Source organism: Anopheles aquasalis, chromosome 2 (assembly GCF_943734665.1).
Source record: "Anopheles aquasalis chromosome 2, idAnoAquaMG_Q_19, whole genome shotgun sequence".
In the NCBI taxonomy this organism is placed as follows: Eukaryota; Metazoa; Arthropoda; class Insecta; order Diptera; family Culicidae; genus Anopheles; species Anopheles aquasalis.
The window spans coordinates 19,672,501-19,685,000 of NC_064877.1; the positions used below are offsets into that span (position 1 = coordinate 19,672,501).

Consider the following 12,500-nt stretch of genomic DNA (forward strand, 5'->3'; position numbering starts at 1 on the left):
ACTTTGCTGTGGTAAACGAGGCCGAGTATCCTCGCTCGTGATCATGATATGATGCTTCCAATTACTGCTCCCCGCGTAATTATGTGTGCTCTCCCTGCGCTACTCTACTAACATACGAGGGTAGGGTAGTTTTTGGGGGGTTTATTGGCGCGCAATCGGTCTGATGCTACTGATTGCCACTGGTTTAGCTTCGAGAGAGAGAGCCACCACTACCTGACGACCTGACCTACCGTCCTCCGATTTCTAGGTTCGTCTCCACCGGACACAACCCCCTTCTTGAAGGAGCGCAGAGTTTAGGGTGCTTTGGCATGGATACGATCCTAGCTTCTCAGTTTCCTGATTCAGCCGCTACACGCTCGAGTCCTTCCTGTGTTGTCCGGTTGGCTGGCTGCCGCTGGCTGTGACTGGACCATCGTGCTTCCAACTTAAACTACTTCCGCGCTTAAAGCGAGCCCCACCGACTGTGTACCACCGAGTTCCCTTCCCTCACCGAGCGGTATCGCAGCCAGGGAGAAGAGGGCCACCACAAGCATAAGCAGATTGTTTGTTGTTTTCCGTTCCGTTCCCCCTTATCGGACAGGCAGTGTACAAAACAGGTTCCGTATGCGTTATCCAATCCAAATGAATTCTAACTGAGGCTTTAATGACAATTTCGCTAGCTTATACGCAGTTCCCGCAATATATACATATATAATAGTCAATAGATATAAACAGTGTTCGCAGACACTAACAGCGATCCCCCGGAAATAGGTCATCGAAAACAGTGCTTTAAAGACATGGAACAGAATTCTTGCCAAATCCACGAAACTAGTTCATGCAAACAGTTTAACACGATAATAACAACGAATTCGCTCACACATCCGTACTCAACTCAAACACGTGCCACAAACACGCCTAAGCACACGCCCGCTACCTTGCCCTTTTGTTCTGTTAGCCCCCTTTCTAAGAAAAACCCCTTCAAATTAAACGAACTAATGTATATACTTTGCTTTTTGAGTTGCGGATTTTCCCTCAAAACGATTTTGTTTGGTTTTGTGTTTTGACACTAACGATCTAGCCCCCCTTCAGCGGCATGCTTCAACATAGCATATTATCCCTTCACTCGCATTTGTAAGGAAAGTGTGATAAAAGGTGATCGCGATCCTCGCCGACACCAATCGTGTGGTGAAGCACAGGCAAAAAAAAAGTACAAACAAGGAGGGGAAAATGGTTTAATAGCGAGGAGAAGCTTTTGAATTTTGAATTTTGTAAATGCAGCCCACCCCGGCAATGCTCGATTCACCCCCAAACCTTGCAACCCCCACTTCTACCACCCTTGTAAACACCCACAAGCAACACAGCAAACCAAACTCCTCAACCAAAGACCGTCGATCGCCGTCGGTGATCGATGATCGTTTTTGATTCTTTTTTCGCATGTCAATTACAATCTTCCACGCAACACGCTCATCATCATCATCATCATTATGATCATCAACAACAACATCACCTTCATCATCTACTACAACAACTCCTCACCAATGGCTGGTTCATCACTAAACACCTCTAAACACCGATCTTCGCAACTGGCAACGGTGCAACTCCATCCATCCTTGATCATCAACACCGTAACACCAATACACACCAATACACCGTTACGGAAAAATTAACATTGAAAATGTACTAACTACAACCACTCCCCACTCACACCCCACCGCCCACAAAACATTCCCATTCTCACAACACACGCTCTGTAACTCTCCTACTGTACCTTTGTGCGGGGCGATTGTGGGGGGTTTGTGAACAGTATTCTTTCCCCACTACGATGGACATCTGCCGCCCGGTGTCGTGCACAAGCCACCGATGCGCTACTATTCCGAGGGCTCAGACGACTCAGATAGTATCCCGTCACAGCATGCCATGCGCCACTCGCTAGGTAAGCATAAAACGTCGCGAACAGCAACCATCATTTTGGGAGTACCAGCAGGAGCTAAATGGCTGGCACGGCCACATGCGCCTACTGCGTTACGCGGCTAGCCGGAAAACTCTCTCCCTCTCTCTCATCTTTCTCGTTCGAATTAGTAAGCGATTGCCATCACGATCGTAGTAGCACGTTGCGTGAGGATGATAAAGAACCGTTCCTTAGCCTCACTTTTGATGCGCGCTGCAGTGGATAAAAAAACAGTCTCCTACCGTTTGCAGCTTACCCAGTCCCTAACGATCCCAGTCTCTCGATTTTGTTGCCTTTGTGCTCTGTTTGAAATCAATCTGTTTGTTCCGACAACTGTTCCGTGCGGTTCGTGAACGTTTGCGTTTAACTATGGTTTCGTTGTTTTGTTTTGTCTGGATCATGCACATATTCCAAACACAACAGCGCACCTCCACGTTTCCCCTGCTCCATTTTCATATGATATGTCTTTGAAGAGCACGCACGATCAACTATTTGTTTATGTTCCGCACGTTCCAGCATCGTTTGAGTAATGTGTGCTGTGTCGTCGAGGCCATAAGCCATCAGCTGCGTCATGTGTCCGAGGGTGAATTCGACCCGATACCCGCCCCCAGCACATTGCACGTGCGCCTCATTCGAGGATCGCCTAGCGTAGCTGCACTGTTATCGTACAATGTTTTATTTTCCTTTTTCATTTTCTTTCCGTATGCATTTGAGATCTGCGAATCAACTGTAACCGATTTAGTGAATATTAACTTAAGGATTAGAGAAACCTAACTAAACTAACGTGCAACTAACGCAATAGAACCCTGTAAAATGCCTTAGACTGGAATGATTTAAACGAAAACATAGTATTAAATGCCTTGCATATTAAACACTAGCAGTTAGAGGAACCATTCCACTGTCCACTATGGCTCCTAGCGACCAATGAACCAAATGCAGAAGAAGATACTTTGATTCTGTGAATGTCAGTCCTCCCCCTTACATATGCAAACTGCACTTTTCCTAACTGTTTTCGATTCCATATGTTGGCACAAACTATTGTCAGAGTCATTGAACACTATATTGGTGTCTGCTAAGCCCCGAGTTTCCTTATCTTACCCGTTCGCTTCGTTTCTTTCAGATTTCGACGAAATGCACATGACAACCCACGAATGGAGCGAAAAGGTTGGTAACGGTGCCGGCATTGCAGCGTACGTCAACTCACGTTCAGCTTTTCCATCCACAGGATAACACTCAGTGGCAGGAGCAGTTTGCTGCCTGGAGTCTTCACTCGCAAAACCAGTGAACTCCTCCGGAAGTCTTCGTCGAGAGTTCAGTTCAGCGTCCACAGTCGTTGGCAGCGTAAATGATTGATTTTAGTGTATCACTAAAGTGCACGAGTATATGCCGCGTACAAATCATGGCATAACCCACTCCTATCGCGCTTGTCCGGTTTGTTTTTGGCTTAGCACAGCTGAAGGATCGGTTGTTTTAATCGCCTGGAAAGGCACAAAAAGGAAGGGGATATGTTGCGCAAGCCAGAGCCAAGAAGCTTCATACATTCCAGAGGTTTTTGTGTGTTTGCGGGGGTTATACATACAGACAAACACGCTTCCATTGTTGAAGCGCTGATAGGGATTAAGAATTCGTTGCAGTCATGGATACTGCCCCATCTTGCCAGCATACAAACGCATCTCAAACGGGATTTCATTGGTACACACCACGTTCACGTTTACATCCTCCTTTCATTAGCGTCTTCCAAGTGTTGAGCCAATGTTATTGGCGTTTTCCACTCCCCCTTCTATTGTTTATTTGACTAAGCTAAGTTTTAATGTTTTCCCAGTCAAGAGATTTCATGCCGTTACAGGGATTCACTTTTCAAGTTCGCATTCGTTTACTGTACACGAATTATATTTTAAATAAAAGAGAAACACCATTTTTTGTTGACTTATAACTTTGTGTTTATCTTATGTTTGTGTTCTGCCTCTGATTTCCCCCGCATGGCCTCTCGAAATGATACATTTCATACCAACTCGGTTATCATCATAACTAGGACCAGCATTAGCGTAGCACGTTTGTAGAGAAACCAACAAAAAAAATAGGAAAATTCTCCCTCACTCGATAGCGAAGTAGCAAAATGGGGTACCCTAAGATCAACTGTAGATAGATGTTTCTGTGAAGCATATAAAGCATATCTCACGCAAAGCGAAAAAGCGCGAGCTCCATGTGCTCCCGGGCCCCTGATCATCTCTTTCCCCCTTCATATCATACCATTACATGCACGAGCAGTATCCGCACATTCCTGCTCCCCTACATGGCACCTACAATCGAAACGTTACTCCTCTAATCCATCATACCATTCAACCGATAAAAAGCTTGTGCGGTTAGCAGCGACAGTTGCCGCCGTGTTGCACTTTAAAAGACTCGAGATTAAAAAACAAAAAGGAAGAGAACTTAAGCGAACTAAACGAAATGTAAATACGGATTCAAATTAGAAAAAAAACAAGTTCATCATACTTCCGGCATAAATCGAAAACAAAATGTCGCCGAAATTGCTGATCCATGCGTTCGATAGTGGTTCAAAAAGTTGTCAAATGTAAAAGAAAACATTCTCGACCCGATATAGTCAAATTCGTATTCGTGGCCAGCGTGGCGAGAAGGGCCAAAACAAAAAAAGGCAAAAGAAACAACAGTATTCCAAAATCCCGGTAACCGTATTTATGCTCCCCCTCCCCCAAAAAGCGACATAGCAAACCGACAGTGGAGCGAAGTAAATTAAAAGCGAGAATAATCAATTTAGCGACAAATATACATAGAACTGACTACGTGTGGTATTAGAGAGCAGCAAACGGTGGTTACACACATTCCGTTCCATGTTCGGCCAGATATAGTTACGAAAATGACGACTTATAACAGGCACACACAAAAAGACACATGGTATTTAAATTTAAAACGTAAAAGTAACATTAATTATCTACCAACAACCACCAACAGCAATGGTGAACTATCTTGGGCGTAAAAGGTATCGAAAAAGGGAGCGTTTGAGGACTAAAGGACTTATCAAAGGACCCTGGGTCTACTCTGGGTCTACAGGTCGCTCATAACAACACATACCATGTAGCTAGCAAACAACGATATTCACGAATTTCGAACGATCTTGATAACGGGGAGCGTAAATGCCAGCAGGAGGAGGAGGATCAAACCACCTTTTTCCAGGTTCCTTTCCTTAGCTCCATTTCAGCTTGTTTCCCGTATACCTGAAACTACTATTACTACTCTCCATATTTACCTTTACAAGGCTTCAACAGTTGAGATGAAACCGCGTGATCCTGCTTTGTCCCTTTTCTCGCGGAAGATGCAAAAAGAAACGGTCCTTTTTCTCGACTCTTTAGGAACCGGAATCGGCTGCGAATCGACAGCATGGTGGTATAACAATGATCTCACATGTAATAGTCAAAAAACCGCGGACGGTATTATACCCTACTACTACCAACAACCACATGTAGATAGAAGAGCATTTTAAACCGTTCAAAGCAAACATGCATTAAGTAGTCCAAAATGCGGGCGTGCAGCATTGAATGTTAGCAGCACATCCGTGTAGGTGCCAGGAGGATCGCAGAATCGCGATCATCGCTGGGATGAGGCTGACGAATGTACGCACATGTGCGCAGGTTATGAAGATACCCTTTTCTTAGTATTATTATTCCAACAGATTCACCGAAGACAAGCGCCGACGTACTGTACCGTTTGCAAAATGCCACGGCAATGGAATGGACTTTCAAAGGAAGTGACAATCGGCTTTCATGGTGACCGTTCTACCGAGTTCTACAACGGTTGCGCTTGTTGCTTAGCATCCAAAATGCTGACTTGATTGCTTAAGCATGATGGCGAATCTTCTCGAACACGGAAGAAGCAACAGCAAGCGTCTGCTGTTGGAACTAAGTAGAACACCCAACAGTGAAGCGCCTGATGATGCACGGAAACTTAGCGTGAAACTGCAAGGATTTGGTAGATTGTGTGTGACCGAGATAGAGAGAGAGAAAGAGATAGGAGAGTAGACGCGTGTCATGTAACTCTCATCTCACTGTTATCGATCAAAATAAAGACTAACTGATAGTAACGTACCTTACCCTTCGACGTACGCGTTGGGCTTCTTCGCGCTCTGTGATATCTTCGTAACTATGCCAATAGAACGCCGATCGTCTTCAGATTAACGCCGTCAGCGGCCGTTTGTGATTGGCCACCGGTCGGAGGTTTATTTCAGTCTTCCGAAAGAAGCACATCTCGCGAGCTGCCCGGGACTATGGTTTGAGTGTTCATCTGGAAGCCTTCGACGAGACGCCTCACTTTCGAAGGTCTTCTGACGCGTTCGGCGCCTGCTTTATCGCTTTCTCCTACTTCTTCAACCATCGTCGCCATCGCATAGCGTTGGCCTCATGGCCAACTAACTGCGGGACGAACAGAAAAATCTAACAAATGGAGCAACTCCCTTCTGGCTCGTACGGGTTGATGAGGGCTTGATGAGGGCTTCATTGTGCGAGTGGGGTGGTCCGAGAACCGGAATTAAGATGAACTGCTTTGCTGGTAGAACGAGTGCACGATGTTGGTTCGTGTTCCCCGTACGTGTTTGTTGCTTATGCCACAAGCTTTGATCGCGTCACGAACGCAACGTACGCCACGAAACCAACCAGACCGGTCGCCAGGATTTCCGAGTTGATCCACGGGCCCTTGTAGGCACCCGGGAAGTGAACCGTCACGGTGGTCAAGGGTTTCACCGAGTTCGTGTCCTCACCGGCCCGCTGTGCCTTGCGGACGGCAGCGAAAGACTCTTCGTCGAACAGACGGATCTGGTACTTGCCACTGCTGGCCTTCTTGATTTCCTCGTTCCAGCTCACCTACGGAGAGACACGGGGCCACATGAAAAACCGGTCCACATTGGCGAAACTCAGAACTCGGGAACGGAATCGAGCCACTTACCTGGTATTTGTTCTCTCCGATGCGCACCACCGGAGCCAGCTTGCCCAGCACTTCGGCGAAGAGCGGCAGCTTCTCGCCTCCAGCGTTGGAGCACTTGAGCGTGAACTCCGTCACGAATCCGATCTGGCTCACGATAGTCGCGTCGGACGTGGAGTAGAAGTTGGTTTTCACCTCCGGATTCGTGCAGGACGAAGCCGCGCTGAAGCTAACGGCCGCACAGCATAGCACAATCGATGCGAGCACAAACTTGAACATTCTCGGCGTTTACGCTTTGCGGCAGGGATCAACGTGAAATGGAACACGAAACTCGTGCGATGATACGAACGATTTGTTGTCGAAGGAAGGTTTGTGCCTGCGCGGAACACCGACTTGTTTTCCAAACTCCACGTAGCGATCACAATTACCCGGACCGGCCGCCACGTTCGACTTCGCTGTCAAAACCAAAAAAGATGGAGTCATAAGGCCGTGCCAGACGAAGCATAAACATGTTCTCATTTATGCTGCAATTTATGCTTTTTTTAAACTTATTTATTATTTGCTTAAACTGCAGTGCCGCTATTGAAGCTCATGCTTGAAGCAACTATGCAACTATGCTATGACTTCACATCTTTTGTTAATATACCATGGTGTAAAATCAGAAGAAAAAAATGCCCGTTTATGTAGCTCCAAAGAATTTCCAATTTGTTTTTCCGATATTTTTCAATGATTTTTGTAACGAACCGCATTGTTAGCATTTACACTTGACTCCGTTGCCACCGCTGCATCGTATTTCAGCCGTATATAAACCGCAGAGCAGAATAACCCTTATGGTGGTGCTCCAGAACACGAATTCAAATTACCAATAAAATAACGAGAAACATTTTCCCATTTTCGTCCCGCAAATACGCATTAAATGATTTCTTTACCTTAAAAAAACACTGAAGGTAAGCAATAGCATTTCTGTATGGCTTTTGTCCGCTTTATTGGCTTGAAATGGAATGGAAGAATTGTCCAAAGGGGTAACAATCGTGATACAAATTAAAAAAAAACTGTCGCCTCTGGCGCGCTTTCTAGAGTAAGCTGTAATGCACTTCTTCGCCTCCCAAAACGACGCCTAGTACACGTCCATTCCGGCGCACAGACAGAGGCAGTTCAGGTTAACTCCCTTCCGGTCACGGGCCCGCAACTCTAGCCAGCGTTTCTGATTCGGAACAAACATTTCCGGTGGCAGTGGCGCTTTCTCGTCGGCAGTTTCTGAAATACAAGCGGTGGGACACATTATGCACACATTCGCTATCGTATCTGAAGATCCCTCAATTCCTTACCATCGGTCTTTTTGCCCGCTTTCGATGGACTTGGCAGAATGGATATCGTTTCCTCCGGTTTGCGCAGTAACAGCTTCCCTACTCCTTCGCACATCCGCAGCACCTCGTGGTGGGACAGCATGTCCCGTATCCGTTCATCCAGCGCGGTACACGCATTGATCCACTCGGCTACCCCATCGAAATCCTTTAACAGATTGAGCGCTCCGGAGCTGCTGAACTTTGTCTTCTTCATGTAGATATGGTCGAGCCACGCTTCGCAGATAATTTTCAGCGTCAGCTTCAGTATCTCGATGTCCTTCGTCGCCTGTATGACGGGCAGATAGATCTGGTTGAAAAAGTAGGCCACGTACTCATTCGCCCGCTCCTGCAACGCCTCCGTCTGCCAGTGTTTAAAGTGTGGAAAGCAGAGCGTCAACGAGGCCAAACTCGTGGTACGGCAGACGGCGGCCAACACGTCGATACACTCGGTGCAGGTTGCCTTGAGTTTGATGATATTCTCCTTGATCTCGGACACGAGCTTCGCACGCAACGCCACACAAACCTGCACCTGCACCTCGAGCGGATCGTTGGCGGATAGTTCCGGAACGCGAATGTACTGTAGCTGCTCCAAACACAGCCCGATATCGTTGTGCACCACCTTGAAGAACATCATCATGTTCCAATCGGTACAGAGCGAGCGTGCCTTGTTAGCCGCCCAGATACGCATCGAATGGATGGAATGATCGAGCCGATGGAGTACGGGAATTTGCTCGACCAGTGGCAACTCGTTAGCGATCGTTCCGATATCGCACGTGTTGGATAGCTGTACCAGCTGATACAGCAGCTCGCTCCATACCTTTCCACACACGGTTCCTTCCACCTACAACGAGAAAACACTGATAAGAAGGATTCTCTGATGATGCACCCACAGCTCACCGCGCTTACCTTTACATTCTTTCCACAGAACTCGTTGTTCTCGAACGGATAGTCAACCGGAAGGCTCGAGGCAACGACGGCCAACCGGAACTGCTTGTCCCAGATCGTGCTCGTCACGTGCACCGTGAGCGTTTCGCCTAAACCCTTCAACGTCGAAAGGATCGGCTCGGGAGCTTCATCGACCTGCAGCAATGAAAGCCAATCGCGCAGATACTTTGCACAGGCCGGTGGTCGGCATGCCAATGGAGACGCACTCCACCACAGCACCACATGTTCCAGTGTGCCACCGACCTGTGTCCATAGGCCCCGACTACCACGGTTAACCCACTTGATAAGCTCGGCCTTTGTTAACTGCCGTTCGAACGCCGAAGGACAGAATTTGATCACCTTCATGATTACATTCGCAACAAAGATCTCTTCGTCGGCGATCAGATTTTCCAGCAGATCCATGCCATCGGGTTCGTTGACGAGATAGTTGAACGAGTTGTAGGCGACTGCCTCCGCGGCCATTTCGTTGAAAAAATTGATCGCTGGATCCTGGGAAATCGGAAAACGACGATCATTATAATCCATCGATTCTGCTGCTCCCGGTGCTACTCACATTGTGTTCGGTTTCGTTCAGCTCACGTGCTTCCGGTCGTATAATCGGTGTCACGACAACCTCCCTTCCGGGGATCGCCTTAGATCGTGCATGGATATCACCGCTTGAGATCATGTTTACACTCGCCTTTCGCCTAATGTTCATCTCCTCCTGTATCGGATCGACGTGTCTACCGTCCGGACCCTGCAGGTTCGTGGTTAAGGCACGCAGTATCTCCACGCTCGAGCTATCCGATTCATCGTCCTCGTGTGCCACCGTTAATGCACCCTTGCACGTGGTCAGCAGACAGTTGATCAACGTACTGCAGCACTCTTCAGCCCGCTGCCGCGTGATGATCTGCAGGATCATGCCAATGTCCATCTTTTTCGGTGCGGACATGAGCGGAGGAAATGAGTTGCTACAAATCTGGGCATTCGTTTGGGTGCGTGCTTGTGTCGTCTTCTGGGCCAGGATGACGCTCTCGTTGTGCAGAGTGCACAGCAGTAGCGCACCATCGACCACCACCTCCGAGCTGAACGTTGCGGCCAACATTAACTTGATCTGGAACGGTGCAAAGCAAAACGATTTAGGGAGCAACCGGCACGCCAAAAAATAGATAAAGCATCTATGCAACTTACCATCTTGTTGATGATGAAAATGAGCTGAAAGTTGCGCTTCCGCAAGTTCTGGCGTATCAGGTGGGCCTTCCGGTTGAGCAGAATCTTGAAGAAGCTCCGCTCGACGTTCTTGTCCGCGGACGAGGCCGACATCCGTATCAGCCGTGTCTGCACGTGGGCCGACCGTTCGAAGCATTCGCGACTTTGTTGTAGCAACCGTTCGAATTCCTGCGGATTGGGCGTCCGTTGGGAGTTTGTTTATTTTGCGAAATCGCGAAACACGAAGGCGCGCGCGCGCACACGAAATCGCCCAGAAGGACGAATCGTAGGTTCTGCTGGTGCCCGATCATCATCGCATCGAAACCTAGCCGAAGGGGAAACTTGGCTGACTGGCGACGGATGCTACGGAGCGATTGGTGGTGCCGATTGCACGGCTTTTCGGGGGAGGGTATAGGGCATCCATTTCATTGAACTTCATAAAATTAAGACATTCGAGGCCGCCAAGTCACATTCGGGCATCACGGGAGTGTGGCGGAGGCTTTCTTCAGGGGAGCTGACCCCGCTGAACTGAGCAGCGTAACCCGTAACCGTCCCAACGCTGCACACACGCGAATGCCATCAACCGACCTCTGTCTCTGTCTTTCTCATTCTATTGCCCCCCGGGGTGGTATTGTAATAAAAAAAGGCCACTTTACTGCAGCTGGATAGGGTTTAGACATTGGGTCAAGGATGTTTCGGTGAAAGTTTGGCCCTGTATTCGTCATGTGCAGGGCCAGCAATCGATCACGGTCCACACGGAGTTTGCGACTATGCGGGTAGAGTTCTGGTTGGTTTCTAGTTTGGTGTAAAATGCCGTGCTCCCAAACCAGGTCAACTCTTGCCAGTCCATCATACTCCCGGGGAATGTCTTGGATTTGCACCAGAACATTCCCAACGCAAGTTTGTAACCTATCTAGAAATGCTATCCTATCTTGTAAATTCCAGCATTACCACAAGGAGTTATGCATTTCATGCTTATGTTACGCTCCTAACAAGAAGCGAGAAGCTAATTCAGACAATTTTGTTAAAGAATCTCGTGGAGTTTCGTCATCAAGAGGACATTCCCCCAGGGATGATTAATGGCACCCATTATGCGGCAAAACGATTCTACCCCGTAACAATGGCAGAACACACGCTACCACGGACAATTGGGGAACTTCTTGGCAGCCGCTTTGCTTGCGAAAGTTGTTCATATCTAGCTCAGTGGGCTCCTTGAGCTTCTTCGGGATGTGGAGAAGTCATTCCCGGAGTCGACTACACCTAAAAAAAGGTTAACAATCGTTCTGCGACACGCAAGCCATCGCTGCGTTCAAGCGGCCAGTGGTGATGAACGATAATGCTTTCACGCCATGAAGTCGTGGGTCCCATTGTCCTTCCAAAGAATGCACTTTTGGTCATAACGAAGAGGGCGCTTCCTCACCATTCGCAATAAAAAGAACTAATAGCTCAATAACAGGACCCGACGGGTGCCACGTGCCAAAAGGCCGGTCCGGGAAGGTCAGGAATCGATGAATCCAGCTGGTGAGCTGCACAGGCGGGCCGGAACTGGCGCTACTTACGTAGTAGTCAGGCAGATCGATGTTGATGTCGGTCGCAAACTTTTTGCCCAGTATCCGTAGTTCCCGTTCCAGCTGGCGGGACTGTTCGAACAGTTTGATCACTTCTTGGTGCTGCTTTGGCAGCCACTTCGATGTGTTCATCGTGCTCTGTGGCCACCGCGGACCAGCTGGCACGGGCTCAATCAATCACTTCCCGAAATATCCACCCTAATGAAGCGTTAGCATATCTCCAGCGATCCACTTGGGGCCGTTCTGGCCGCACTGTTACCTATACCGAACCTACCAACCGGGCGCACCGTAGTGCCACATTATCCGGTACCGTACACGTTGACGGCGGATCGGGAACTGAACTGAAACCGAAAGTTGCGGGAATAGAACGCCCGAGTTGCCCGCATCCATCCTTCGTGTGCCACCGACCGCCGGCCATGATATTGACAACCTTGAATTTCCGATCAAACGTGCACCCCGCGAGGAGCGTTTCCGTTTCCTTTATCGATTAAGCAGCTTTCCGCGAGGTAGCCTTTCCTGCCATTCTTTTCTTGCACCGCGGGAGGCTCCGGCCCGTGGCCAAGGAAAAGTCAAGTTTATCCATCGTGCATATCC

At 48.3% G+C, this 12,500-nt stretch overlaps 3 protein-coding genes across 11 annotated transcripts in view; 1 reads left to right on the top strand and 2 right to left on the bottom strand.

Annotated features, from left to right (window-relative positions):
* Positions 1-5,991, top strand: part of LOC126569340 (dystrobrevin beta) — a 36,562-nt gene extending 30,571 nt beyond the window's left edge. For 4 of the 9 annotated variants that reach the window (XM_050226356.1, XM_050226357.1, XM_050226359.1 and 1 more), the window contains 2 exons: positions 3,048-3,091; positions 3,138-5,991. In XM_050226356.1, the coding sequence (XP_050082313.1) occupies positions 3,048-3,091; positions 3,138-3,212 (119 nt within the window). In that variant the 3' untranslated portion in view covers positions 3,213-5,991. Of the gene's footprint in view, positions 1-247; positions 1,913-3,047; positions 3,092-3,137 lie in introns of all 9 variants that reach the window. The other 5 variants (XM_050226358.1, XM_050226361.1, XR_007607794.1 and 2 more) reach the window with 4 other exon arrangements.
* Positions 5,992-6,110: 119 nt separating this feature from the next.
* On the bottom strand, positions 6,111-7,311 carry LOC126570530 (translocon-associated protein subunit delta). The gene is made up of 2 exons (XM_050228348.1): positions 6,884-7,311; positions 6,111-6,801 (listed from the first exon to the last, which is right to left on the bottom strand). The coding sequence occupies exons 1-2, from the start codon at positions 7,136-7,138 to the stop codon at positions 6,541-6,543; spliced, it is 516 nt and encodes a 171-aa protein (XP_050084305.1). The 5' UTR covers positions 7,139-7,311; the 3' UTR covers positions 6,111-6,540.
* A 523-nt stretch (positions 7,312-7,834) lies between these two features.
* On the bottom strand, positions 7,835-12,419 carry LOC126569045 (uncharacterized). Its single transcript, XM_050225846.1, has 6 exons — positions 11,898-12,419; positions 10,321-10,527; positions 9,704-10,243; positions 9,112-9,639; positions 8,188-9,046; positions 7,835-8,116 (listed from the first exon to the last, which is right to left on the bottom strand). Exons 1-6 carry the CDS (start codon positions 12,036-12,038, stop codon positions 7,977-7,979), a joined length of 2,415 nt encoding a protein of 804 aa, XP_050081803.1. The 5' UTR covers positions 12,039-12,419; the 3' UTR covers positions 7,835-7,976.
* Positions 12,420-12,500: the final 81 nt, after the last annotated feature.